The sequence below is a fragment of the Diplotaxodon limnothrissa genome, linkage group LG20 (genome assembly GCF_057381915.1).
Source record: "Diplotaxodon limnothrissa isolate DT_005_m linkage group LG20, D_limnothrissa_male_GT1.1, whole genome shotgun sequence".
Lineage (NCBI taxonomy): Eukaryota > Metazoa > Chordata > Actinopteri > Cichliformes > Cichlidae > Diplotaxodon > Diplotaxodon limnothrissa.
In genome coordinates this window covers 18,992,097-19,019,774 of record NC_140615.1, presented here as the reverse complement: position 1 = coordinate 19,019,774, position 27,678 = coordinate 18,992,097, and the positions used below count along the sequence as shown (strand labels likewise).

Here is a 27,678-nt window from a genome sequence, read left to right as displayed (position 1 = left end):
TCAAGCTGTTTTGGGGCTCAGTGAGCTTTATTTTTAGCGAGCCTTGCCAACAGCCTGGGAAAACACCCATAAAAAAAAAATCTGAATCCTTGCGCCTGACCTGCCTTGAAACAGCAGGTGAGCCACCAAACCCTTACTTATGTCACATGACATACGTGTTTGAACCCCACTCTGGAGCAGTGTTTCTAAACGAAACATCAATTCCATATCTATATAAAAACATATAAAGTCAAATGAATAACTGATTTATTTTGTGAATCTCCAACAGTTTGATGCATTTTTTCCACAAATGTTTCTATACTTAGTTAAAATCCACACAAACTGTGAAGAAATCTTACATTCAGATAGATAAATAGGTGCAACAGGTAAAGCTAAGACAATAGAAGGGTCACAAAAGGGCTGTTGGGTTAAGGACTGGGTTTAGCATGAGGTGCAGTCAGTCATGTACACAGGCACAGAACACAGAGAATGGTTACTTTTTTCCTCCAACAAGAGTAAATCCATCTCTAATACATCATAATACATGTTCTGAGGTAATGCAGACAGCTACGTTTACAACCATAACATATCTGATTTTTTTTTTAAGCTCAATATGTTATTCACATGATCATGTGTATAACATCTGGATTGTCACTTCTTTTTTTTCTTCTAAACTTATCATCACCTTAGGTCTAATAATTACTGATCTTTTGGACTGATGGAATTACAAGTATACACATTTACTTCACAGCATGTAGTGTGCTCCTCTGTCATCACTACAGCATTGAAGCAAAGAAGCAAGGAAATGGGGGATAGAGGATCATGTGAATCTAATCACTGAATCTAAAAAATACTGAAGAAAATGTGCATCAAAGTGCTGTCTCAGAGGAAAGTAAGCATAGGAAAAGGTAAGAGGGGAAACATAAGAACAGAAATGATTATAATGATTGTGGAAAGGGAAAAACTACAGCAGAGACTGGATCCACACTAGAGCTACAGGGAAATATCATGCTGATTTTCTTGCTTTTCTTTCACTTGTTCAAACTGTCATCAGATTGCCTTGGCATGAACTGTCTCAATTCCAGCATACTGAACTGTTCAACAGAAAGATCCAGAATTTGTGTTCAGGTTTGTGGATGTGTATTTGTTTGAGAGAGAAAGCGAGAGTAAGGTGCAACTATCCAAACATGTTTTTCCAGCGGGCACCCAGAAATGGGAGAAGACACACTGAATCTAAACAGACTATACATACTGCATATCTATGTATGTTGTTGTCATGGTGTGCAGGGCAATAATGATTATGTTACTGTATACAGTCCATTACATGTATCTGCAGTGTGTCCATATCTGGAGCCAGGTACTGGCACTTAGGACAACATAAATCCGGCAGCTCCTCAGTTCCGACTGGACCTTGATCACCGACTGGTCCCAATCCCGGAGTACGGAATGAGGGAGCAGGGGGCACCGTGTTGAAAGGGGGGAACACACCTAAGGCCGAGAGAAAGAAAACCTTTAAAAGAGAAACCACGTTTTACATTTCCTCAGTACATGGTGGTGGTTAAAGGTAGATTTACTCAAGTACGTATACACTGATCTTGACTTGAAAAACTAGACTGTCTATTGTTATCAACAGGACGATTTTAATTCAGTATAGTTCTGTTGTTTCTCTGGTAATAATAATAATAATAATAATAATAATAATAATGGATTGCATTTATACAGCGCTTTGAGGGCCCCGAAAAGCGCTTTACAATTCCACTATTCATTCACTCTCACATTCACACACTGGTGGAGGCAAGCTACAGTTGTAGCTAGGGATGCACCGATACCACTTTTTTGGAAACGAGTACGAGTACTTGCATTTCAGTACTCGCCGATACTGAGTACTTAATAAAAACATGATTTAAATTTGCAGGTAACAGCTTTAGTCCTATAATTTAACAAAAAACAAACAAACAAACAAGGGACTAGTTTGGAATTAAGAACATTTATTTAATGTTGTATGCAACATATTACAGAATAAATAATTATAAAAAAAACCAAAATTTAATTTTAAATTTGTTTGTCTGTTTCTCTGTTTAGAAGTGTCACTAGCACAGTCACAGCTGGGATGACATCAGAGGCTAGTCCGTCGTAGCTGCTCACTTTTTTAGTTAGTTCCTCAAAGGGGGCGAGGATGGCAACAGTCGTCTCCATAAGAGCCCATTGGTGAGCGAGATAGTCAGGGAGTTCGTGCTCGGACACATACACGCCCAGCACTCGCTTTTGCTCAATCAGGGACTGGAGCATGTAATACGTGCTGTTCCAGTGCGTCTGTACGTCCTGCTGCAGTCTCTTTATTGGCTGGTTGAGCTGTCCCTGAATGTCCTCGAGGCGGGAGTAGGCTAGGGCGGAATGTTTAAAATGCCCAACTATTTTCCGTCCCACTGCTATAGCATCAGCTATGCTCCTCTGTGCTAATAAGCGTGGGTAAACTCTTTGTACTCGTTGTTGTGTTGGGATTTTAGGTGCTTGATTAAATTGCTTGTGTTAAATGCGCTACCTTTAGAGCCTCCTCTGGACAATTTCGCTGAGCACAATTTGCAGTCCGCGTCGCGTCTTCGTTCACTTTGAAATAGTTCCACACAGCTGATATGTCTCGCCTCGCTTTCTCCCAGCTCTGAACTGCAGCCGGGGCCTGGGGGCGGGCACTCGGCGCCTGTGATTAACCCCTTACATGCCGCTCAAACATAGACAGGTCTCAGACCGTGGTATCGGTCCTCGGTATCGGGGGACTTTTAACGAATACGAGTACTTTAGAAAATGTGGTATCGAGGCCGATACCCGATACCGGTATCGGTGCATCCCTAGTTGTAGCCACAGCTGCCCTGGGGCAGACTGACAGAAGCGAGGCTACCATATCGCTTCTGCAGCGAGGCTGCCATATCGCTTCTGCAGCGAGGCTGCCATATCGCGCCATCGGCTCCTCTGGCTATCACCAGTAGGCGGTAGGGTAAAGTGTCTTGCCCAAGGACACAACGACTGTCCGAGCCGGGGCTCGAACCGGCAACCTTCCGATTACAAGACGAACTGCCAACTCGCCACGTGTAAGCAGCAGTGCACCAGTGTCCAGAAGGAAGGCTACCATAACATGAAGGAATTTAACAACAAGAGCTGAGCGGTATTTTGCACTTGCTGCTTCATCACCTTTTCTATACCTGTGAGTAAACCGCAAACAGCTGTCAAATTAGTACAATGTCATCTCTCTCCCTCTCTCATTATGTTCTGACTGATTAAATCAATACTTGTTGGGAAGAGGCTTTTGCACTGACAGTAATATAGCCAGTTGTAATCAGCTCCATTAATCAAGTTGACACATGCAAGCAGGTACTCAGCCAGTAGCAGTATGCAGTAAAGACTTTCACACGATTTTGAATTAAGGCTACATCCACACTAATGGATGGATCCATGAATCGTTTTCAAACGAAAATGCATTGTTTTCTCTCCGTTTTGGCCTCCCGTCCACACCGAGACAGCATTTTCCCCGAAAGAAAGCGCAGCGTTTTCAAAACGCTCTCGAAAATGCATACATTTGAAGATGGTGCTTTCGCGTCGCAGTGTGGACAGCGAAAACGGAGACTTTTAAAAGCAATGACACATGTTAGTCATATGATGCAGTCATGTGACCAATTAAAGATAGCGGAGGGCATTATACAGCAGTTGTTTTGTTTGCTCTCAATTTTGACAGCCCTATTAAAGATTAATATCAGTTTGTACATGCTTCAGATAGCTTTTCTTCAAATTCTTTAATTCTCACTCGCTTTTGCAACTTTGTACTTTTGTGTTACTCGGAGCACAACTCCACCTCATTGTTAGTCCATTTAAAAAAACTTGGTGCTTTTCCTCGACATTTTTCCACCAGTGTGGACGTAGCCTAAGAAAAGCAAAACAGTTAATAGCAAAAATAGTTTGTAAATTCTTACTGTTTTTAACTTGTATTATGTTTTTTACTTGTATTGCTATGTATTAGGGCTGCACAATTAATCGTTAGAAAATCGCGATCTCAATTCATACTTATGTGCCATCTAATTTCGAAATGACAACGATTTAAAAGAAAAAAGAAAAAGAAAAAAAAAGATGAAGATTGTACGCATTTTGATCTGGGACATAAGCTGCATGAAAACACGCGCTCACTCTTCCTGCTCAACAAATGACAAGGGCGGAGGCTTATACCACGTGATACAGAAGTCAGCTGGCAGGGAAAAAACAACGGAGAGCATGTGAGAGATGACGAAGCTGTAAAGGCCAAGAAAGTGACTGGAGAAAATCTGTCCCGGTCAACCACCCAAACATCAAACATCAAACAGCAAACCGTTTTATTCTCCGCGGGAGTTTGCTTCATTCATCCTGGCCGCTGTTTACATCCCGCCAGACGCAGATGCGCAGGCAGCTCAGTGCGCACTCGCGGAGCAGATTCTCCACACGGAGCGGACATTCCCAGACTCTCTCATCATTGCTCTTGGGGACTTTAACAAAGCCAATCTGAGCCATGAGCTTCCAAAATATAAGCAGTATATTAAATGCCCGACCAGAGAGGAGAGGACATTAGACCACTGTTACAGCACGATCAGCGCCCCGCTGATCCCCCTATCGCGCGGTGCCCCGCGCTTCACTCGGACTTTCTGACCACGTCATGATCCACCTAATCCCCGCGTACAGACAGAGGCTGAAGCTCTCCAAACCTGTCGTGAGGACTAAAAAACTGTGGAGCAACGAGGCTGTGGAGGAGCTTCGCACGTGTTTGGAGACCACAGACTGGGACACATTGAAGGCTGCTTCTAACAGCTTGGACGAGTTTACGGACACTGTCACCTCCTATATCCACTTCTGTGAGGACAGCATTGTGCCATCACGCACCAGGGTGAGTTATAACAATGACAAACCCTGGTTTACTCCTAAACTCAAAAAGCTGTGGCTGGAAAAGAGAAAGGCGTTCAGAAGCGGAGACAGGGACTGCTACAGAGAGGCCAAGTACAGGTTCACTAAAGAAGTGGACATTGCTAAACATCAGCACTCTGAGAAGATGCAGCAGCAGATCTCAGAGAATGACTCGGCCTCTGTGTGGAAAGGTTTTAGGAATATCACAAACTACAAGCCTAAAACCCCCCACTCCACTGATAACTTGCTCTTAGCCAACACCCTTAACGACTTCTACTGCCGTTTTGACGAGCCATCAGGCAGCCTTCACACCTCCAACGGCCCCAACAATAGAGACACTTTGGACACTAATTCCCCCACCTCTCCCCCCTCCATAGAGCCATCACCACCTTCAAACCGTTCACCTACAACACCCCCCTCCTCACCCCACACAAAAGAGGATTTCACACCACCTCCTCCCACCACAACTCTTCATATTCATGAAGCAGATGTGAGGAAGCAGTTTAAGAACCTGAATGCTCGGAAAGCTCCCGGCCCAGACGGTGTGTCTCCTGCCACCCTCAGACACTGTGCAAACGAGCTGGCCCCAGTGTTTTCTGGCATTTTCAACTCCTCACTGCAGGCATGTCATGTGCCTGCCTGCTTCAAGTCCTCCACCATAATCCCTGTCCCCAAGAAACCTAGGATCACTGGACTAAATGACTACAGACCCGTGGCTCTGACATCTGTGGTCATGAAGTCTTTTGAGCGCCTAGTTCTCTCCCATCTCAGGACCCTCACGGCCCCCCTCCTGGACCCCCTGCAGTTTGCATATAGAGCCAACAGGTCTGTAGACGACGCCATCAACATGGCCCTACACTTCATCCTGCAGCATCTGGACTCCCCAGGAACCTACGCCAGGATCCTGTTTGTGGACTTCAGCTCTGCCTTCAACACCATCCTTCCAGACCATCTCCGAGACAAGCTTTCCCAGATGAATGTGCCTGATCCCATCTGCCGGTGGATCACTGACTTCCTGACGGACAGGAAGCAGCATGTGAGGCTGGGAAAGAATGTCTCGGACTCCCGGACCATCAGCACCGGCTCCCCTCAGGGCTGTGTTCTTTCTCCTCTGCTCTTCTCCCTGTACACCAACTGCTGCACCTCCACCCACCAGTCTGTCAAGCTAATCAAGTTTGCAGATGACACCACCGTTATTGGACTCATCTCGGACGGGGACGAGTCTGCCTACAGGAGGGAGGTTGAACGTCTGGTGTCCTGGTGCAGCCACAACAACCTGGTGCTGAATGCCCAGAAGACAGTGGAGATTATTGTGGACTTCAGGAAGCACACAGCCCCACTCCCCCCCATCATCCTGACTGACACCCCCATCACCTCTGTGGACTCATTCCGCTTCCTGGGTACCACCATCACCCAGGACCTGAAGTGGGAGCCCACCATCACCTCCGTCATCAAGAAAGCCCAGCAGAGGATGTACTTCCTGAGGCAGCTGAAGAAATTCAACCTGCCAACACGGACGATGATGCAGTTCTACACTGCAATCATCGAGTCCATCCTCACCTCCTCCATCACCGTGTGGTACGCTGGAGCCACTATCAGGGACAAACAGAGACTGCAGCGTGTTGTGCGCTCTGCTGAGAAGGTGATTGGCTGCAGACTCCCATCTTTGCAGGACCTGTACACCTCCAGGACACTGCGGCGTGCAGCCCGGATCTCAGCTGACCCTTCTCACCCTGGACACAGTCTGTTTGACCTGCTCCCCTCAGGCAGGAGGCTCCGGTCCATTCGCACCAGAACCTCTCGCCATAAGAACAGTTTCTTCCCCTCTGCTGTTGGACACATGAACAATAACCATATGACTGTACCCGCCACTAACACATGACCCTACGCTGTGTCACTGCATCATTCCATGTTTGGCACTGATCACCACCTGCACTCATGTATATATCTTTCAACGTAGCACTCTTAATTCTTATTCTCATGTATATATCTCATGTATATCTCATGCACATATCTTTCCACTTAGCACTTTTAATTCTTATCCCTACTTTTAATTTTTTCCATGTCTATTTAAGTGCTATTTATGACACTATGTTTGCACTGAAGCACCGCAGCAATTTCCTAATGTTGTAAACCTGCTCAACATTTGGCAATAAACCCCATTCTGATTCTGATTCTGATCAATATCAGGAACCTTATACAGCGCCTCCCCATACCCGTCGAACTCCAGCAGGCACAAAGAAATTACGGAAGCTATCACTTATCACCTGACCAAAGATATGGCTCCCATCAACACTGTTCAAAACGAGGGACTTAGGAAAATTATCAACATCCTAAACAAACGCTACACAGTGCCGTCCCGCAACTATTTTTCTATTGTTGCACTACCTGCTCTATACACGCAGTGTCGAGCAACGGTGGAGACGGAATTACAAGCAGTACAACATTTTGCGGCAACAACAAAATGTGAGACATTTATTGTTTTTATGTTTATTTGTTGTTTTTATGTTCAATCTCAACTGTTACGAAGTTGATGTGCAGTTAATAAGTGCAATAAATATTTATACTGGAAAAGAAAATCGTGAGAGAATCGTGATCTCAATTCTAAGCCAAAAAAATCGGGATTCTCATTTTATGCAAAATTGTGCAGCCCTACTATGTATCACTTTTATTTATCTTTTTAGTTTCAAATAGTTGTACGGCACTTTGTTTGAAAGCACTTTATAAATAAAGTTATTATTATTATATAATTACTATTAAAAGTACACTGTAAGAATAACATCCACAAATACCCGTGCTAATATTTAGGCAAAAAAGTAGGATCGCTAATTTGAAAAGTATTTTCCTTTTTCACTGTTGCATTTATTTACAACATATACAGTGGGGCAAAAAAGTATTTAGTCAGCCACCGATTGTGCAAGTTCCCCCACTTAAAATGATGACAGAGGTCAGTAATTTGCACCAGAGGTACACTTCAACTGTGAGAGACAGAATGTGAAAAAAAAATCCATGAATTCACATGGTAGGATTTGTAAAGAATTTATTCGTAAATTAGGGTGGAAAATAAGTATTTGGTCACCTCAAACAAGGAAAATCTCTGGCTCTCACAGACCTGTAACGTCCTCTGTAAGAAGCTTTTCTGTCCCCCACTCATTACCTGTATGAATGGTACCTGTTTGAACTCATCATCTGTATAAAAGACACCTGTCCACAGCCGCAAACAGTCAGACTCCAAACTCCGCCATGGCCAAGACCAAAGAGCTTTCGAAGGACACCAGGAAAAGTATTGTAGACCTGCACCAGACTGGGAAGAGTGAATCTACAATAGGCAAGCAGCTTGGTGTGAAAAAATCAACTGTGGGAGCAATCATCAGAAAATGGAAGACATACAAGACCACTGATAATCTCCCTCGATCTGGGGCTCCACGCAAGATCTCATCCCGTGGGGTCAAAATGATCATGAGAACGGTGAGCAAAGATCCCAGAACCACACGGGGGGACCTGGTGAATGACCTGCAGAGAGCTGGGACCAAAGTAACAAAGGTCACCATCAGTAACACACTACAACGGCAGGGAATCAAATCCCGCAGTGCCAGACGTGTTCCGCTGCTGAAGACAGTGCATGTCCAGGCCCGTCTGAAGTTTGCCAGAGAGCACATGGATGATACAGCAGAGGATTGGGAGAATGTCATGTGGTCAGATGAAACCAAAGTAGAACTTTTTGGTATAAACTCAACTCGTTGTGTTTGGAGGAAGAAATGGCCTGGTAAATGGCCTGCATTTGTATAGCGCTTTTCTAGTCCATAGGACCCCAAAGCGCTTTACACTACATTCAGTCATTCACCCATTCACACACACATTCACACACTGGCGATAGCAAGCTACATTGTAGCCACAGCTGCCCTGGGGCGCACTGACAGAGGCGAGGCTGCCGGACACAGGCGCCACCGGGCCCTCTGACCACCACCAGTAGGCAAACATGGGGTTAGTATCTTGCCCAAGGATATTTGGAATGCAGCCAGGGTGCAGCCTGGGATCGAACCACCGACCTTCTGATTAGTGGCTGACCTGCTCTGCCACCTGAGCTACAGCCACCCTATACTGAGAAGAATACTGAGTTGCATCCCAAGAACACCATACCTACTGTGAAGCATGGGGGTGGAAACATCATGCTATGGGGCTGTTTTTCTGCCAAGGGGACAGGACGACTGATCCGTGTTAAGGACAGAATGAATGGGGCCATGTATCGTGAGATTTTGAGCCAAAACCTCCTTCCATCAGTGAGAACTTTGAAGATGAAACGAGGCTGGGTCTTCCAACATGACAATGATCCAAAACACACCGCCCGGGCAACAAAGGAGTGGCTCCGTAAGAAGCATTTGAAAGTCCTGGAGTGGCCTAGCCAGTCTCCAGACCTCAACCCCATAGAAAATCTGTGGCGGGAGTTGAAAGTCCGTGTTGCTCGGCGACAGCCCCAAAACATCACTGCTCTCGAGAAGATCTGCATGGAGGAATGGGCCAAAATACCAGCTACTGTGTGTGCAAACCTGGTAAAGACCTATAGTAAACGTTTGACCTCTGTTATTGCCAACAAAGGTTATGTTACAAAGTATTGAGTTGTATTTTTCTTATTGACCAAATACTTATTTTCCACCCTGATTTACGAATAAATTCTTTACAAATCCTACCATGTGGATTCATGGATTTTTTTTTTTCACATTCTGTCTCTCACAGTTGAAGTGTACCTCTGGTGCAAATTACTGACCTCTGTCATCATTTTAGGTGGGGGAACTTGCACAGTCGGTGGCTGACTAAATACTTTTTTGCCCCACTGTATGTAGTTAGATCCAAATGGTTTTGGACAATGACACATTTTAGCCATTTATCCTCTGTACACCACCACAGTGGATTTCAATCAAATAATCAAGATGCAATTGAAGTGCAGACCTAAAAAAAAAGTATTACAATACATGTTTAGGATTTACAAACATTTTTTTACATAATCCTCCATTTTAAGAGGCTCATAATTAGTTGGACTGACAAGCATTTCATGGCCAGCAAAATGAGTTCTAAAGTGTATAATAATTTACACTCTGCTTTAATTCAGCCTAATGCCACAAAACTGATCAGATAACGTTTCAATGTACAAATGGAGAATGACCCAAACCATACTGGAAAAGCAACCCGAACGTTTCTGAAGGCAAAGAAATGGGATATATTCTTCAATGGTCAAGTCAGTGACCTGATTTCAAACCAATAGCACATGCTCTTTAGTGACTGCATAAAAGGAAACTGACGGTGGTCAAGCAAAACTAGACATTCAACAGACATCGTCATAAGATACGGGCACTTCCAAAGAGCGTTACTATTTCTTTGAATCTTATGAACAAAACATTGAATCTACTAATGAATAAAATAATTGTTAAAAACTTTAACAAATTAATAGTTTTTAATTGCAGCCCTATATGTGAATAAATTAAAAAAGAAAATAAATTCCAAAAAACACACAGCATGAAATTTTCTCTATTTCAGTAGTGAAAGTAGAGCTTCATGAGAATAAAACTATCATGATTCTGTACCTTGTGGGGGGGGGATGAGTGTGGGCCGTGCAGAGAAGTCATCCAGGTGTCTCATCTTCATTTGTTCCATACGTGCACTGAAACAGAAGGGAGCATTGAAAAGTTCTATGTTAAATCTCATCTTATTAACTGTACATGCAGATGAAACACACATAATGAAGCATAAACACATCCACATACCCAATCTGATGACACAAATAATTATTATAATTTGCAATGTCTTGGTTTTTACCGTGCGGTAGCTTCCTGTTTAAGCCTCTCATTCTCAGCCAAGGCCTGATTCAGCTGCTCCTGCAGCTCCTCCTTTTTCTGGTTTAACTTCTCTCTGGCTTCTCGCTCAGCAAGGAAATCTGCCTTGTAGATCTCAGCCTGGGTGAGAGAGACATGTGAGGTCATTTTTCATGCAGTAATTTGGGTTCATTTCAATAAACTGGCATTACATACATGTTAAAATGTCGGCGTGGCTGATGAAGACTGAAGTTCAAATGTGTGCTGTCATCATTATAAGAATACTGAGGTTCTCTCTACTCTTTCCAGGCCAGCTGCTGAAGTCACCTTAGTTTGTGGTGGTTTGAAACAATTATTAGCACTTTAGATTTTCCAGAGTGATTCAAAGGACTCCAATGAGAGGAAAGAATCTGAGGGACCAGTTCACCTTGGCTGGGATAATGTGGAGGGCACTCAAGGGAGAGCATCTAGTGGCCAGGCCTATGGAACCTATGTGTTACACTACTCAGCATTCCTGAAAATGTCTATACCAGGGGTTAGGAAAGTCCATCCATTAGTCGAATTTAGGATTCAGAGGGAACAATGTGGCTTTAGTTCTGGTTGTGGAATGCTGAACGAGCCCCTTACCCTCTCACAGATATTCAAGTGTGCATTTATTCTACATGTACTTTGTGCGTGTGGAGAGGGCATTTTTCCATTGAAAGATACGGAAGAAGGTCATTTGGTCCCTGTGCACCCGCAGTGAGAGTTTCATCCACATTTCAGGCAATGAGCTGAACACAATCCCAGCAGAGTTGGTCTCCACCACGACTGTCCTCAACACCATTTATATTCATAATTTTTATGGACAGAATTTCTAGACAAGAGCTAAGTTGCACCGGTGGCTCTCAAACAGTCTTTGTGTCAGATTCAAGATGCTGCGATTAGCATTTGAGCATTTTTGCTCCACATTGATTACATCCCACTTGGGTCGTGACAATGAGATTCACTACACCACTATCGTGGACTAAAGAAATCATATCTCTAATATCTCCCAATTTATAGAAATTTTCAAAAAGTAATGCAATCATTTTTTATTTATTTAAAGTTACAGTGTGTAAAATCTCACCACTAGATGTCAGTAGACTGCAAATTGCATTCTATGCATAAACTTAGCTACATTGGCCGCTGTTCATCTGTAGACTGTCAGTCCGCTGTTTACTTCAACTGTCAATATGTGTCCATAGTCACTGTCATCTACCAGACCTGTCAAGTGACCACTTTATAAGTCAGCTCAACAGCTAAGAAGGAATACCTGTGCAGTAAGGACAGGAATTGTTTCCAGGGAGCCTTTCTGTTGCTCCACCTCTTCCTTCAGTTTATCAATCAGGTCCTGCTTCAGGGCCAGCGCTCGCTCAGCCTCCTCCAGTCGGCAGCACAGATCTCCACCCTGGAATGCATAAACACAGATTCATGTTTGGACTTGACCCCCAAGGTATTCCAAAACTAATGAGTGTAAAAACCTTTTTTAATTTAATGTGTGTTTGGTTGGGTTTTTATTTTTACCTCATTCTTCAGTTTAGAATCATAGTCTCTAAAGAGACACGTGTATGCATGCTGTAGCTGTGTCAGTTTTTTCCTGAGGAAATAAAGTGCAATATATTGGTAAACGTTCAATAAACCAAAAGGAGGAATGACCAAAGAGACTGTTAACAACACAGAGCTATTACCAATCAGTCTGTCTGGCTAGTGATCTATCACAGTTCACATATGACTTTGACCACAATTTGGGTTAAAACCCATTAGGTTATAATTGTGTATAATTACCAGTGTAATGCATCAATAGTGTAATGCAATGATCGGGGAACATTCTTAATTTCGTTGTACCTGTGACAATGACAATAAAGGTTCTGATTCCGATTCTAATATAGAACCACTTTTTTGCACAAAAGATTAAATAGTAAAGTAATTATTCAGGGTCATCACAAGCTAGTGTACCCTTAAGTCCTAAGCTCGGATAAAATGGGAGGCTTGTGTCAGGAAGGGCATCCGATGTAAAAACTGTGCCAAATCAAACATACATATCCGTTCACTCTGGTGGCCCCTTGTTAAATAAGGGAGCAGTTAAAAGCTTCTACATTTTTTTAATGCATGTTCCTCCGTTCAAATACATCTTTCTAAATAGCACAACAGTGCAGAAACATATGAATCATGTTGGCTTCTTCTATCTGTATGCGTCTTGGACTCACTTCTCCTCAGTGACAACATGTCTCTCTGACTTCAGGGCCTGCTCCAAGCTCTGGGTTTGCAGCAGCAGCTTGTCCATGGCTACATGATGCTGTTTCTTCTGCTGTTCAAGCTCCCGCTCTGCCACCTGCAGGGCCTTTATTTTACTGCTTAATCTGCACACAGGCAAAAACAAAACAAAACACATGAGCACACCTAAAGGGTGAACTAAGACATAATTCTGTGTATGGATCTATTGCAGGTGATGTAACAACTTACTTGTCTTCCAGGAGTACGCGTTCATGCTCACTTTTGTCCAACCAGCTTTGTCTTTCCTGTAGTTCTCCTAGCAGGGAAGTTGCCTGAGCTTTCAGGGCCTCGCAGTCCTTGGCCAGCTACAAAAACACAAACAAGCTTTTTTGCACTCCGCTTGCTAGAATTAAAAGTATAGGAGGTAGAAGATTTTTTTATGCTTTCAGAGTAAAAATGACAGCTAGTCACATGTGATACCTGGGCACAGTCCTTGTCCTTCTGTTTGAGCAGGGCTTCAGTTCTGTCCCTCTGAGCTGAGCTCTTCTGCAGGTAATCAAGCTTCTCCTCCAGCTCCCGATACCTACAAAATAAAAATCACTTGTAACAGGCAGTGACAGTGACAAATATTGAAAAATAAATAAATAAATAAATAAATATAGGAATGCCCTTTTTAAATTACTGTCTAATACAAACAGACAGCATGTATATACAATATACTGCATATCATTATATATTAGATGCAAAGAGCTGATCTTTTCTATAAAAGCACAATTTGAAAGACCGGTTGATTTGACATAAAAATAAATTAATTTAAAGTAGTAAGAAAATCTAAATATTGTACTTGTACATTACTGGATTAAACATTTATAGGATGTTAGGGCTGCACAATTTTGCATAAAATGAGAATCCCGATTTTTTGGCTTAGAATTGAGATCACGATTCTCTCACGATTTTCTTTTCCAGTATAAATATTTATTGCACTTATTAACTGCACATCAACTTCGTAACAGTTGAGATTGAACATAAAAACAACAAATAAACATAAAAACAATAAATGTCTCACATTTTGTTGTTGCCGCAAAATGTTGTACTGCTTGTAATTCCGTCTCCACCGTTGCTCGACACTGCGTGTATAGAGCAGGTAGTGCAACAATAGAAAAATAGTTGCAGGACGGCACTGTGTAGCGTTTGTCTAGGGTGTTGATCATTTTCCTAAATCCCTCGTTTTGCACAGTGTTGATGGGAGCCATATCTTTGGTCAGGTGATAAGTGATAGCCTCCGTAATTTCTTTGTGCCTGCGGGAGTTCGACGTGAAGCGTTGTATAAGGTTCCTGTTATTGATGTTTGGGTGGTTGACCGGGATGGATTTTCTCCTGTCACTTTCTCCTCATCCCTGACGTGCTCTCCGTTGTTTTTTCCCTGCTAATTTTAGCATCACATGGCACAGCTTCTGTATCACGTGGTATAAGGCTCCGCCCTTGCCATTTGTTGAGCAGGAAGAGTGAGCGCTTGTTTTCATGCAGATCAAAATGCGGTACAATCGTCGTCTTTTTTTTTTTTTTTAATCGTTGTCATTTGGAAATGAGATCGCACATAAGTATGAATCGAGATCGCGATTTTCTAACGATTAATCGTGCAGCCCTATAGGATGTCTTTTAATAACTTTTGGAAATCATGAATAGGGATGGGTATTGATAAGATTTTAACGATTCCGATTCCATTTTCGATTCTGTTTAACGATTCGATTCCTTATCGATTCTCTTATCGATTCTTTTTTTTTAAAAAGGAGAACACTAAAGTCGATTAGCTTAGAACTGTGTTTTATATCTTCTCTTTGAACAAGATAGAAATTTAGGAGTAACATGGCCTTACAAACCCAACAGTGAGATCTTAAGAGATCCACAGCCTACGGCTCTTCAATGGGGTGTCACAGGGTCCCCAGGAAAAAAAATGTATATGTAAAATAATAAAATAAATATTCTCCTGTAGCAATAACAAAGTTTAACATAAATTATTCTGTAGCAATTACACAAGAATATCCAGTAATGTCCCTGCCTACAATTAAACACATTCACTTACCAAAGTGAAATCGGGGGCATCTGCTGTGGCAAATGGGTGCAAGCCTTTGACCACAAACTTAGACACTGCTCGGTGACATTCGTCTATCCTGGCCTGAAAGGAGACGCTACCGGTAGACTGCAGTGAGAACTGCCAGCATCTGAGCCAGCCAGACTCTGTCTCTCTCATCATGGTTATCTAAATGCAACGCACAGTAATAGCAGGTTTTGTAATAAGGTAAATCGCGCTAACATAATGTGCAATGCTAATTGATTAGTTACCTGCAGTATTAACGGGAGAGGACGTGGAAACGCTACCGCTGCTGCTGGGTTGAGCTTCGCTAGTCCGGAGCGGATCAAAAACACGACTTTATTTGAACGCAATCGCGTGTTTTTTGAGCAAATGCTTTTGCATATTCGTAGTGTTTCCTCCCTTTGATGAAATCTCTACTTTGCAAGTATTGCACGTTGCCCTGTTGTCATCCTTTCTCATAAAGTGTAACCAAACTTTTGAGCGTTTGTGCCGCTCAGGCGCCGTGTTTCCTACTGGGTAAAAGACGCTACTCAACGTGATGACGTCATTCGGGGCGACTGGAATCGATAAGGGAATCGTTTATAAAAGTGGCAAACGATTCCAAGGAATTGAAACAGTGGGAACCGGTTCTCAACAAGAACCGGTTTTCGATACCCATCCCTAATCATGAATGAGATAAAATACTAGATGACACTGGACAAATCATTGCTGTTGTGTTACAACATTATTGTGTTATTGGTCTGTGAGCTGAAGTTTGGCAGCTCTAATAAAATAAATGAAATAAGAACAAATACATTTCCTAAAACAAACAAACAAACAAGGAAAACAGGCTTTTTTCAGAATAAGAGACACACAGGTAGACCTCCTGCAGTGATGGAGAAGACAGCAGAGCAGGAGGCAGACGTGCAAACAGTGAGAAAGACAAAGCCACACAGAACTGCGGGCTCACCTGCCCTGTGTGGCCTGAAGTTGCTCTGTGAGCTTAGCCAGGCTAGAGCTGGAAAAAAGGAACAGAAAGAGAGGAAGGAGAAGGAAGACAGCATCTCAAAAGTGAGGCTTTTGTTGTTTTAAGCAATCAAAAAGCATGCTGGTGTCATTTTCCAAAAGAGAGCAATTCTCTGCAGATATTCTGTATCATTAAACAGAACTGTGTTAAAGGTTTAGCAGAAAGTAAAGTTAGTGCTGTTAGTTTCCAACAGTGCGCTTAAGTGAAAATGCTTCATACCAGTCGGACGAGTGCTGTGCCTCAGAGCGCTGCTGGACAACCTCCTCAGTAACATTGTTCGTCTGTAAAACAGTCATACAAGTTTTTCCATGTCACAGACGACAAAACAGATTGTGTTTATCATCACGTTATCTCTTTTGTAATTTGCAAGCAGTGAAAGGTCACATCTACCAGTGACACGCAAAATGCAACAGAGGAAAACAAGCCATTACTTTGTGAGGAGATTTCTTCTGATAACATTTTTATCATTTTTTAAATCTTCTTTATTCATGTTTTCAAATGTTATTATTAACTGTAGTGCTAATTGCTATTTAACATTTATGCTAAGAACACACAAGGAGGCTGAAAGCCACCAGGTGGAACTGAGACATGAATCTTCAACGTAACCTAAACAGTGTTGTTCTGTCATGGCTTTAGGAAGGCCACTCAAAATTATTTTATTATTTTTGATGTGATTAGTTTTTGTTTACCATGAAGCTGATTTGTCTGACTACCAATCCAAAACCTGAAACACCTCAATCATATTTCAAATATGATTACATGCAGCAGCATCCGTGAGCGAAATGATAGAGGTCAGCACATTTAGCTACACGGTACAGTAACATTACCGATAAATCATTGCTAATATTTGGTATTTATATTATTAATATTTTTACCGATTTTACTTATTATTGTATTTGTGATTTCATATTAACTTTTACCTTAACATGCCAACTAACTTCTATATTATCTACAGTAGCATCTCGGTGTTACATTCAAGGCCAAGTGGCAGTTCATGCTATACAAATCTGGAAAGTTATGCGACAGAAACAGAACATTCACACATTGTTTTGCTAGTAAATGTTCCCTTTACGCTGCCAGGATCATCTACATTACTACCTTACCATAGTGACTCATCTGAAAGACTTTTATGTGCCTGGATATCAACGTTACCTGTGCCTGGGCCAGTTTACCCCGGAGCTGGTCTATGCAGTGAAGCATTCGCTCCTTCTCTTTCTCTCCCTCGTCCCTCTGCTTCTCTAGCTCCTCATTTTTCCTTCTCAGCTCTCGCATCCCTTCCTCCAGTTTCTCTTTGTGGCTCTTCAGCAGCTGCAGGAACTCGTTTGCACCTTCCACAGGCTCCAGAGAAAAACATGGAAGTGGCATAGAGATGGGTTAAATAGATGAACATACAGAGAAGAATGAGAAAAATGGATCGTGTTCGTTGTGGGCTTCAGCACTGAAACTACACCGAAACATCCAACACCATGTGGATAAGGAGAAAAGGAGAGGTTGTGATTGGGATAAACTGTGTTACTGTCTTTTCCAAATTTTATTTGAGTGTTGTCCAAAAAACCCCCACGTTTGACCTCAAAATTTATGCTGCTGAATGTAAAACACAGTCCAACACACTTCAGTTGCTGCCAATGTCATTTTAGTCACATTTTCTATTAGTTACAATTTTTGACCTCAGCCACTGTTTGTAGATTAGGTGAGGAAAGCTCAAACTGGATGTGTGAGGGCTGCAGGTGCAGCGTTAGAGATCTGACTGGTAGAATTAGGATGGGAGTGACCGGGCTCACCTGGCTATTGTCATTGCCCATTATATCTCCCAGTTCATCTGAAAATGATATGGGGGGAGAGGATTGTGCGTAACTCAATGAGCTATGCACACTTGTGTTATCCTAGACACACAGACACACTGATTAGATGAAAAATATGAGCAGAAAAAAAAAACAGAGTTTGACTGACCATGACAGCACATGAACATGAGCCACAAACACACACACAAACATCTTACCAGGCTGCGAGGCGGTGATGTCTGTGTGCATTGCTCTGTATCTTCGACTCTCTTCTTTTCTCGCTGATCTAGAGTCTGAGAGACATAATGGAAAAGATTAAAAGTCCATTTCTCACCTTTCCCATGATATATATGGAGGCTCGTATTAAACAGGATTAAAAAATTAAAAAAAAAGAAGACCTTTTTTAAAATCTTTGCTCTGTATGTTGTCATATGAGCAGATATCCCTAATATGTTAATCTCTGGCTATTATACAAAAAAATCCCACCCACCTATTACCCAAGCATTTCGTTACTGAGGAACAGCCAATCAAAAGAAAGCTAGCTTAAAGGGGGGATGAGCTAAAACAGTTTGTTTCTGTACTGAGGGGCCACACAAAGACCCGTGTGAGTAAGGATTGCCTTATATACATCTACAGGACACACAGATTTGGTGCATGTCTGCTTGCCTTTGTAAATTTGAAAGTAGGTAAATGGAAACATGACTAATAATTATCAATTTCCAGCTAGCCAACCTGTGGTCCGTCCACTGGTCCATTCCTGGCTGTCCGTAGCTGCGGGTTTTCAGTCTGGCTGGAGCTGCAGCAGTGATTAGACGAGGTGTTGGAGGAGCCAGGTCCGTTCACCATGCTCTGTAAGGAGTGGTTCTCCTGGGCCAGCCTCTCCACCAGGGACCTTGCTTCTTGGAAGCGACAGCTGAGAAACTCTCGTTCCTCTTTTGTCCTTCGTTGCCATCCCTCCATCTCCTCACAGCGCTGACGCAAGGCCAGGTTGCTCCGCCGCAGCGCCTCTGTGGGAACAGAATGAGGTGGTAAAAGGAGATGGGGGAGACTAATATATACTAAATACAGTCATGTGAAAAAGAATCATTTCACAGGCTCTGCAAAGTCCTGTAAAAGACAAATCTGTGAAACTGTGATTCAGTAGCTTGCAGAAATACCTGTACCTGACTATCAGTCTCTCACACGATTGTGGAGGATATTTCACTGATTCCTCTTTGCTCCACTTCACTTAGTTGTACACTTGTTTAAGCACAGCTCTCTTGTAGTCCTAACACATCATTTCAGGCAGGCTGATGTCTGGACTTTCGGCCACTGCAACGCTTTGATTCTTCTGAGGTTTTTTAGTGTAGATTTGGCGATGTGGTTGAGATCACTGTCCCATTGTTGCATGACCCCACTTTACGCTAAGCTTTAGCTGTCAGATAGAGAGCCTCAGCTTTGACTCTATAATACTTTCACCAAATGTGCCACTGTGCATTATAACCAAACACAATCTCCACTTTGCTCTCATCTATCCAAAGACATTGTTTCAGAGTTCCTGTGATTTGTTCAGAGGCAACTTTGCAAAGCTAAGCTATGCTCCCATCTTTTTTTTAAGCGAGAGGAAGTTTTCTCCTGGGAACCATTCCAGTACAGCCATACTCCTTTAGTCCTTTTCTAATTGTCAATCCATGAATTTAAACATGCTAATTGAAGCCGGTGGAGTCTGAGAAGTAGCTTTCAGGGTTTTGTAATCTCCCTTAGCATTGCATGCACTGACCTTGGGGTAAATTTGATAGGACACTCCTGTGTTAACATGCACCTGAAAACCAGCAACCTTAAATTTTTTTTTAGAAATGGTCACACCTGCTGTAAGGGTGTACTTTCGGTGTGTGAAAATTATGCTTTTCACACGACTGCGTGTTAATGATATTACTGAGTAACTGAATTAGTTTGCTGATGGTTTCCTTGAATTAATGTTAATAAATATAATTTGCTTAACTGAAAAACTGTTCCACTGACACATCAAATCTAATTATACTTTTACAAACTCTTGCTCAGTTCTTGGAAATGCACTCAGATATGACTTTTATTTTTATGACACCCTTTCCTAACTGACTAACAACAATAGCTGATGTCAACATGAGCATAGAGTAGGGCTGCTCGATTATGGCAAAAATGATAATCACGATTATTTTCACTGAAATTGAGATCTCGATTATTTGACGATATTTATTTAACCCTTTAAGACCTACCATAGAACCAAGTCCGCCAGAGCTTATATTATTTTTTTACATGTTGTAGTGCCATTTTTGGGAGCATTTCAAGTTGCTATACATCAATACAACTGTTATAGCCCATATTTTAATAATATGTATGCATTAAGTCCATAGTAACTACATTAATTGCAAAAAAGTGCAAAAAACTACAAACATTTTTTTTACATATATTTCTAATTGGAGAAATTAAAGAGGTTTATCCATCAAAACTTTAAATACAAAAAATTTGCAAAAATTAGTTTACAACAACAGGAAATTTATTTTGAGTGTCTTCATAGTTTTATTTTGGAGATACAGCAATTTTTATACACGGCAGGAAAAACAAAAAACAATCCTGTGATGCAAATTCGCAAAGAAAACAGCATGTGCATCAAAATAAACTATTTCCAGCAGTGCAATTCGAGTTCTAAGCATTCCAGAAACTGTAGTTTTTTTTACTTGTAGGCTTTTAAGGCCTACAAGTAAAAAACGACATTTTCCGCGAAAATTACGTCACTTCCGGTTTCGGGCAGGAAATGGCGGACATGCAATAGTTCGCGTTGACGTCTTTTTCAATGTGGGAAGTGTAACGAACAGCTGATCGGATCGGCAAAGCGTGTTTCTGGAATATTATGTTTTTGTTCCTGCAAGCCCTTTTATGCAATTTTTGCAAAGCTTTATGTGGAGGGAAACCGTGACCGAGGACCAGCTGATGGCATAAGATGTAAGTACAACAACTCCGGTTTCATATGCAAAAAAATTATTGCGCTAGCTTACGCAGTTATGGTTCTACAGGGATTTAAAAATAGTTATGCAAAACGGAGCGTGCCACTCTGACCGGCTTTAAAGGGTTAACAATAACAATGTATTGAATAATGACTTTAAAAAATAATATAAAATAGTGTGCAAATACTGATAACAGTGCAAATGTTTGCAATATAAGAAATAAATGAAAAATGTAAACATCTATGTTTAGAGAACTTTGCAGTGTTGCTCTGTGGTGCAGCTACGACACCGTAGCAAAGTTTACACACTATGTCTACTTGATCCACGTCTGACTCTGCGAACCCATAATGTTTCCACACCACTGAAGTTTTTTTTACCTCTCTTTTCAACCAACGGCAGTCACTAGTGATGTGCGGATCGATCCTGAAATATCGATTCCTCCGATACCAGTCATTTATGTTCTAGAATCGATTCTCACATTAAAATATCGATATTTTTAGTCATTTAGGGTTAATTTGTAGTTTATCACTAACAGCAACACAGTGGAAAGAAACTATAACATTCGGATTGTCTACATTCAAAGGAACTACTTCCTCTTCCGCCTTTCATAGTCATGTGCGAAATACGGCTGTATAAATGGCTCGCAGCCCCTTGACGCGCGCACTCACAACAATGGCTGAGCCTAATTGTGCGGACATATTTTACCTCCACAAACAGCTGAGACATGGTTTGCGATACATGTGGCAAAAAAGTGCTCCAAGAGTGAGGTGTTGTGGCTATACTTTCCCAACCTTGAGACCTCAGAATTAGGGAGACAATCAAAAGGGCACATTTTACAGAGTTTATTTATCGGATAAAATACGTTAAATGTCACCGAAACAGCGGGGGTGTCCAAATTCAGAGGCTGCTTCCACCTGAGGACCCGCCCTTCACGGTCTAAAGAAAGCCGGGTAGTACGTCATGAGTTCCCTCGGTGGAGTGAAACTCAGCCGTCTGCTCCTTGCTATCTAAAATATAACCAGGCGCTGGCGTAAACTCTCGACCGTCTCACACTTTCTTTAATTAGTTTTCTGTTTGGTGTTTATTCAGCTGTGTGAAAACCCCGGAGGAACCCACCTGAGGGATTAATAAAGTTAAATTTAATTTAATCTAATCTAATAACTTTAATCTCAGCCAAACCGATTTACTCACGAACAAACAAAACACTGTAAAACCCAAACAATAACATTTTTAAGTTATCAAAGTGACTTATATATCATGTTTAACCCGAGTAGTGAAAGCCTGCGGGGGTTTGAAGACGATGTGTCGATCGGCTCAGATAATTGAAGTTTACACAGCTACATTCTCACCTGAAAACATGTTAAAAGTTGGGGGGTTTTTGCGACCCAGAAAGAGAAATAAGAGTAATATTAAAACTAAGTAGCTGCCGCCATTGTTGGAAACTGGAATTGGCTCGGCCGCGCTATGAATTCTGCGATATGGTTTTTCAATTTTGTTGTCCAGGTGGAAATTCGGGAGAATGGTGGCTCCGGGATTCTCCCGGAAAAATCGGGAGGGTTGGCATGTTTGGTTGTGGCAACATCACTAACCTTGTCAAACACCTCAGAGTAAATCATATCACAGAATATGAGTAGCGTATGTTGAGACGAACTGAAGAGGAGGAGAGGGACAGGTGCTGCTAGGGCGAGACACACGTCTCTCACAGAGTCCTTTAGTGCTGCAGGCAGGCAACATGTTCAAATAGCGCACAACTTCAGTTTTTTTTATTTCCATATGATGAACTATGCATTATTAAGTGATAAGAACAAGTAATCTGATGACCTGTAATCATTATGACGCTATAATTTGAGATACAATAAATAAAATACGTTTTTTTGTATAAAGTATCGGTATCGGATCAGTATCGTCGATACCACCCTGAAAAGTACTTGGTATCGGATCGGAAAGGAAATCCGTGGTATTGCACATCACTAGCAGTCACTCTCCTCTCCAAATAACTTCTGCTTAGCTTTCCGAGCTTCCCTCGGGTCCTCTTAATTGTTGTGACGTGTGTTCGAAATGCAGAGAGGTGCGCTCGATTTGCCGCACGGAGCAGCGCGAGAGTAAAGCACGAGGGAGGTGCTAATAATCAGCTCAGTCATTTTTAATGATCTGTGAAAGCCCAGATCGTAATCGTGATTAAAATTCGATTAATTGAGCAGCCCTAGCATAGAGTTTAAATAATGACACAGACTCAGTTTGCTGACTCTTTCCTCGCCTTCCTGTTACGCTACTGTGTCTATTAGTCATGTTTACCATTATACAAATGTTGACAAAATAAATGTTCAACTTTATTAGCAGTAAAAACATTTCTCAGTTGAATTAATTTACATGAGCTGCAGCATATAAAGGTTAACGCCAACTAATGCTAGTTAACTTCAGATAGTTTGCTGTATAACTGAATATAGAAAGCTTCCTCTTTACACTCTATAAACTCAACAGTGAATGACTGAAAATACTTTGTTTAAATGTTCCTTTGAAACAGTAATGTGTACTCAGTAAACACACCACATTATTTACATTAATAAAGTATTTTTTTGTGCACTTATCTTGAGAGAGAAAGCATACCGAGCATACCATACTATATACTGGACACAGTTAAAGTGCTGTGACTCACAAGGTGTGTAAAGTAAAGTAAAATTTTACTTATATAGCACCTTTCAAGATAAAAATCTCAAAGTGCTTCACATAAGCTAAAACATAAAAATAAAAATCAACCAAAAGCAGGTTTAAAAAGATGAGTTTTTAGCTGTTTTTTTAAAAGCGACCACTGAGTCCACAGATCTCAGGCTCAAAGGGAGAGAGTTCCACAGTCTGGGGGCCACAGTTACAAAAGCTTTGTCACCTTTTGTTTTCAGCCTTGTGTTTTGGACAACCAGCAAGCCCTGGTCACGTGACCTCAGGGACCTGCTGGGAATGTATGGATGTAAAAGTTCACTTATATATGTTAGTGCTTGTCCATGCAGAGCCCTGAAAGTCAAGGTCAAAACCTTAAAGTGGATTCTGAATTTAAGAGGGAGCCAGTGCAGCTGAATCAGCAGGGGTGTGACATGGGAGTAGTTGGAGGACTTGGTCAGAAGCTTTGCAGCAGCGTTCTGAACAACTTGCAGATGCTCCAAAGAGGCTTTACATAAACAAGTAAACAAAGAATTACAATAATCCAAACGAGATTAAACAAATGCATGAATGACAATTTCTAATTCGGAGTGCGATACAATGGGACTCAGCTTAGCAATGTTTCTCAAGTGATAAAAACAGGAGCGGACCAGAGCTTTAAAATGAGTGTCCAAAGTCAGAGCTGAGTCAATAGTAACACCAAGGTTCCTGGTAGAAGGTTTGGCAAATGTAGCAAGTGGACCCAAGTTTTCCATAACACTAGGAACAAATGTTTTAGGAGCATAAACAAGGACTTCAGTCTTCTCCTCATTTAGTTGAAGAAAGTTTCCAGCCATCCAACCTCTAATGGAGTCTATGCACCTATGCAAAATCTGTAGCTTGGAAACATCATGGGGCTTAAAGGAGATATATAACTGAATATCATCTGCATAGCAGTGATACGAAATGTCCTTAAAAGTGCTCAGTAAGTGCTGAAGAGGAGCCCCTGATATACCCAGCCAGTGTCTCAGCCTATCTAGCAGAATATGATGGTCCACAGTATCAAAGGCAGAGGTCAGGTCCAACATCAACAAAACGGAGCATTCTCCTGCATCACATCTCATCAAAATGTCGTTGGAGACTCTAAGAAGTGTAGTTTCAGTAGAGTGAGATCTACGAAAGCCAGATTGGAATTCATCCAGAATGCTGTATTCATCTAGAACAGCTATAAGCTGCTTAGCCACAACCTTTTCTAAAATCTTAGCAATGAACGGTAATTTTGAAATTGGTCTGTAGCGTCAAGCTTAGGTTTTTTTTTAACAGTGGGTGAATAACAGCATTCTTACAATAAACAGGGACCTGACCGGAAATCAGTGAGGTATTGATAATTGTAAGCACACAGTGACCGATAGACTGAAAGACATTTTTAAACAAAGATCCATGTAAAATATCAAGAGAGCAGGAGGATGCTCTCATTGAATCAACGCCTCCATGTTTCTGCTGATCTAGCTTATGTTTTTCTGTCTGTATTTGTGGTGTAGGTAAAGGGGGATCCTGCTGCTTTGTGAGGCATCTGTTGTAGTCAAAACACTTGCAAACAGGTGTGAAGAATTGTTCAACTTCATTGCATGCATCATTAGGTCTCCATAAATGCTTACTAATTTGTAAATGTGAATAAAGGAATTTGTATCTTAAGTAACATGTGCTTGCAAACTGAGACCTGGAATTGAGTATACAAGTGTGTAAATGACCTGTAGTTAGAGAGAAAGCGTTCCCACAGATATTTCCATCTACAGCGGCACAAGTATATCTGTAACTCATGAACTTTCTATTTTTCAGCCATTAATATCTCCGTACACATCTATAGATTTCATTACACTAGGAAATCTGAAAATAGATTGAGGTTTTTAACAAATGTACAAATCGGACGTCTTTTCCTGTTAAATGATAGTTCTGCCTCACCAACATCATCAGATACTTGCTCATAGGGGATTGTCTGCTCTTTGGGGTTTTCCCTCTATTATGCTGTAGGGTCTTCACCTTACCATACAAATGTGACTAACACCAGAGACATTGTAAGAATGAGATGTGACACTTTAAGAGCCAAGATGCTTATAGAAACAGAACTTCTAGGGGGAAAAAAAGCTTGTCTGTAACCTTTGAAAGTATGTGTTATCTCTGCATACAGTTTGTATATCCCAGTGACCACTGAATCGAAGAGTTAATGTAGATAAATGCTTTAAAATAATGAACCACACAAATATGCTTCTAAAATGACTTTTAAAGGACAAGATTTTCTTCTTTCTTTCTTTCTTTCTTTCTTTCTTTCTTTCTGCATCTGCTGTTTGAGCTCATCACTCAGTGCAGCGATATTCTTTTAAGAGACCTTTTTTTAGTCTGAACACGCTTACCTCTAAGCTGCTGGTTGTCACTCAACAATCTGGTCACCACTTCATTGGCTGCAAGCTCTGGTGGGACCCTCAGGGTCCCTCCACTCTCTTCTCCGGACATCTCCCACTGCATGGGGCCATCGGGTTGTGGCTGCACCATCACTGCAGAAACACATCAACATTACATCACATATAAGCACATTTCTTGTTTAACTAAACCGTTATTAATGTTGAACATCAATATGCCGATGACCTCCATGGCATTCTTCATCACATGACACATGGCAGACCAGGCCTCAGCGCCCTTTAGGCGGCCCAGGCTGTAAACTTTCATTTTCACTTTAATACAACGTCTAAATCCAAGTCCAGCATGTGTGTGAAATGGGTATCTGACCTGATGATAGACTTCACGAGTCAAAGATAAAATGTAAGTGATTTTTGAGCTCACGTACAGGAATGGAGGAAAACATTACGTCATCCGCATTACCGAGGCAATGGACTCGACACAAATGTAGATTAATTAAAGTATAAACGCCAGTCGTCAATTTTAGCCAAAAGCACCAGATCGCCCCAGCTGTGTTATAGGTAACGTTATAAACATCTTATTTTCTCCCCAACTAAACAAACAGGGTCAAACATGACTCCCGTACTAATTCTAAGCCCATCTGGCAGGTAATGTAGCTGCATTACTATGTGAAACTTCACTTACCCAATCTTCTTTTTCACTCCGGTCGCGTAGAGTATCAGACAACACAGCTGTCAGTCACATACAAACTGTTAGTAAGGGTATTTAACGCAATTAAACCAGCATCGGGGAGCTGGGAGCTGGCGCTAAACAGCTAGCGACTTAGCTAATGAGCTAGCTAGGATAACAAACCAAAAAGACAACAAAGTAAACTTAGGCACTTGTTGACTGACATTAAACTAGAACTACATTAACGAGCTGTCTGTCTTCAGAAAGATATTGTACCTGGTTTGTAATATTATTCCAACGGACTGAACGTGTTTGACATGGGCTGAGCTATCTGTTAAAGCTGAAGCGAGTGTTGTTCGCGCAGGAAATGAGAGGAAAAATTTCACCCTGAGCTGAGTCTCTCAGGCTAACCCCTAAGTCTTGCTAGTTTGAAACGTTTCACATCCCATTATTTATTAGAATTAATAGAATATCTTCTGAAACTCAATTCAAATGGTGACCCATTTTAACTGAAACGGATTGCCCATTATATCTAAAACATTAACATAAACTGGGCTGTTAACTAAAACAAAAATGTGGTTTATTTTACAAAATGTAAGCATTTTATCTGACAGGAACCATCATGACATGGAGTAATTTAGAGTAATTTAGAGTAATTCATTATCCTTTTTATAATTGATTTATTGGCTTGCATGCTAAAATTGAATGTGTCAGGTCAGTCACGCAGTTTTCTGTGTCAGTCTCGCAATGAGGTGCTGCTCTGCACCACCTAAGTCTCAGACCAATAAAATCAATCAACTCAAGTGTTAAATGTACTGTACTGTTGTGGCACCAGCCTGCAATCACTATCACTCATTGGCTTAAAGCTTTAAAAGAGCTAACATGCTCATAGCTTAAATGACCAGTTTTACAGATTTTGCTGATTTCATGCCTAAATTACACAGATACACAGCTAAGTGACATAACAGTGGCATATATACAAATATTAACTTTCAATATTGATACCATTAGTACTAGCGGACAATACTTCGGTGACTAAAGCTGGTTAGATATTTTGGGTATAAACTGAAATTAGTTATAATCAAACTATTAATATCTTTCTAAAACATACGACGTTGTCACCTTGAGGGACTATAAAAAGGAAACAGAACTCACTTGTATCAAGTCAATAAAAAGG

General features: G+C 41.5%; 1 protein-coding gene across 4 annotated transcripts; it reads right to left on the bottom strand.

Annotated features, from left to right (window-relative positions):
- Window positions 1-247: 247 nt before the first annotated feature.
- Window positions 248-26,846, bottom strand: ikbkg (inhibitor of nuclear factor kappa B kinase regulatory subunit gamma). Of its 4 annotated transcripts, XM_085345674.1 has the most exons (16): window positions 26,517-26,846; window positions 25,829-25,969; window positions 18,553-18,827; window positions 18,039-18,113; window positions 17,821-17,922; window positions 17,192-17,377; window positions 16,259-16,320; window positions 15,983-16,030; window positions 13,419-13,521; window positions 13,188-13,303; window positions 12,932-13,084; window positions 12,249-12,321; window positions 11,998-12,132; window positions 10,708-10,844; window positions 10,476-10,552; window positions 248-1,467 (listed from the first exon to the last, which is right to left on the bottom strand). In XM_085345674.1, the coding sequence occupies exons 2-16, from the start codon at window positions 25,965-25,967 to the stop codon at window positions 1,283-1,285; spliced, it is 1,866 nt and encodes a 621-aa protein (XP_085201800.1). In that variant the 5' UTR covers window positions 25,968-25,969; window positions 26,517-26,846; the 3' UTR covers window positions 248-1,282. The 4 variants fall into 4 exon arrangements, with proteins under 4 accessions (XP_085201800.1, XP_085201801.1, XP_085201802.1 ...); XM_085345675.1 differs by lacking the exon at window positions 15,983-16,030 and having other exon boundaries at window positions 249-1,467; XM_085345676.1 differs by lacking the exon at window positions 17,821-17,922 and having other exon boundaries at window positions 249-1,467.
- Window positions 26,847-27,678: the final 832 nt, after the last annotated feature.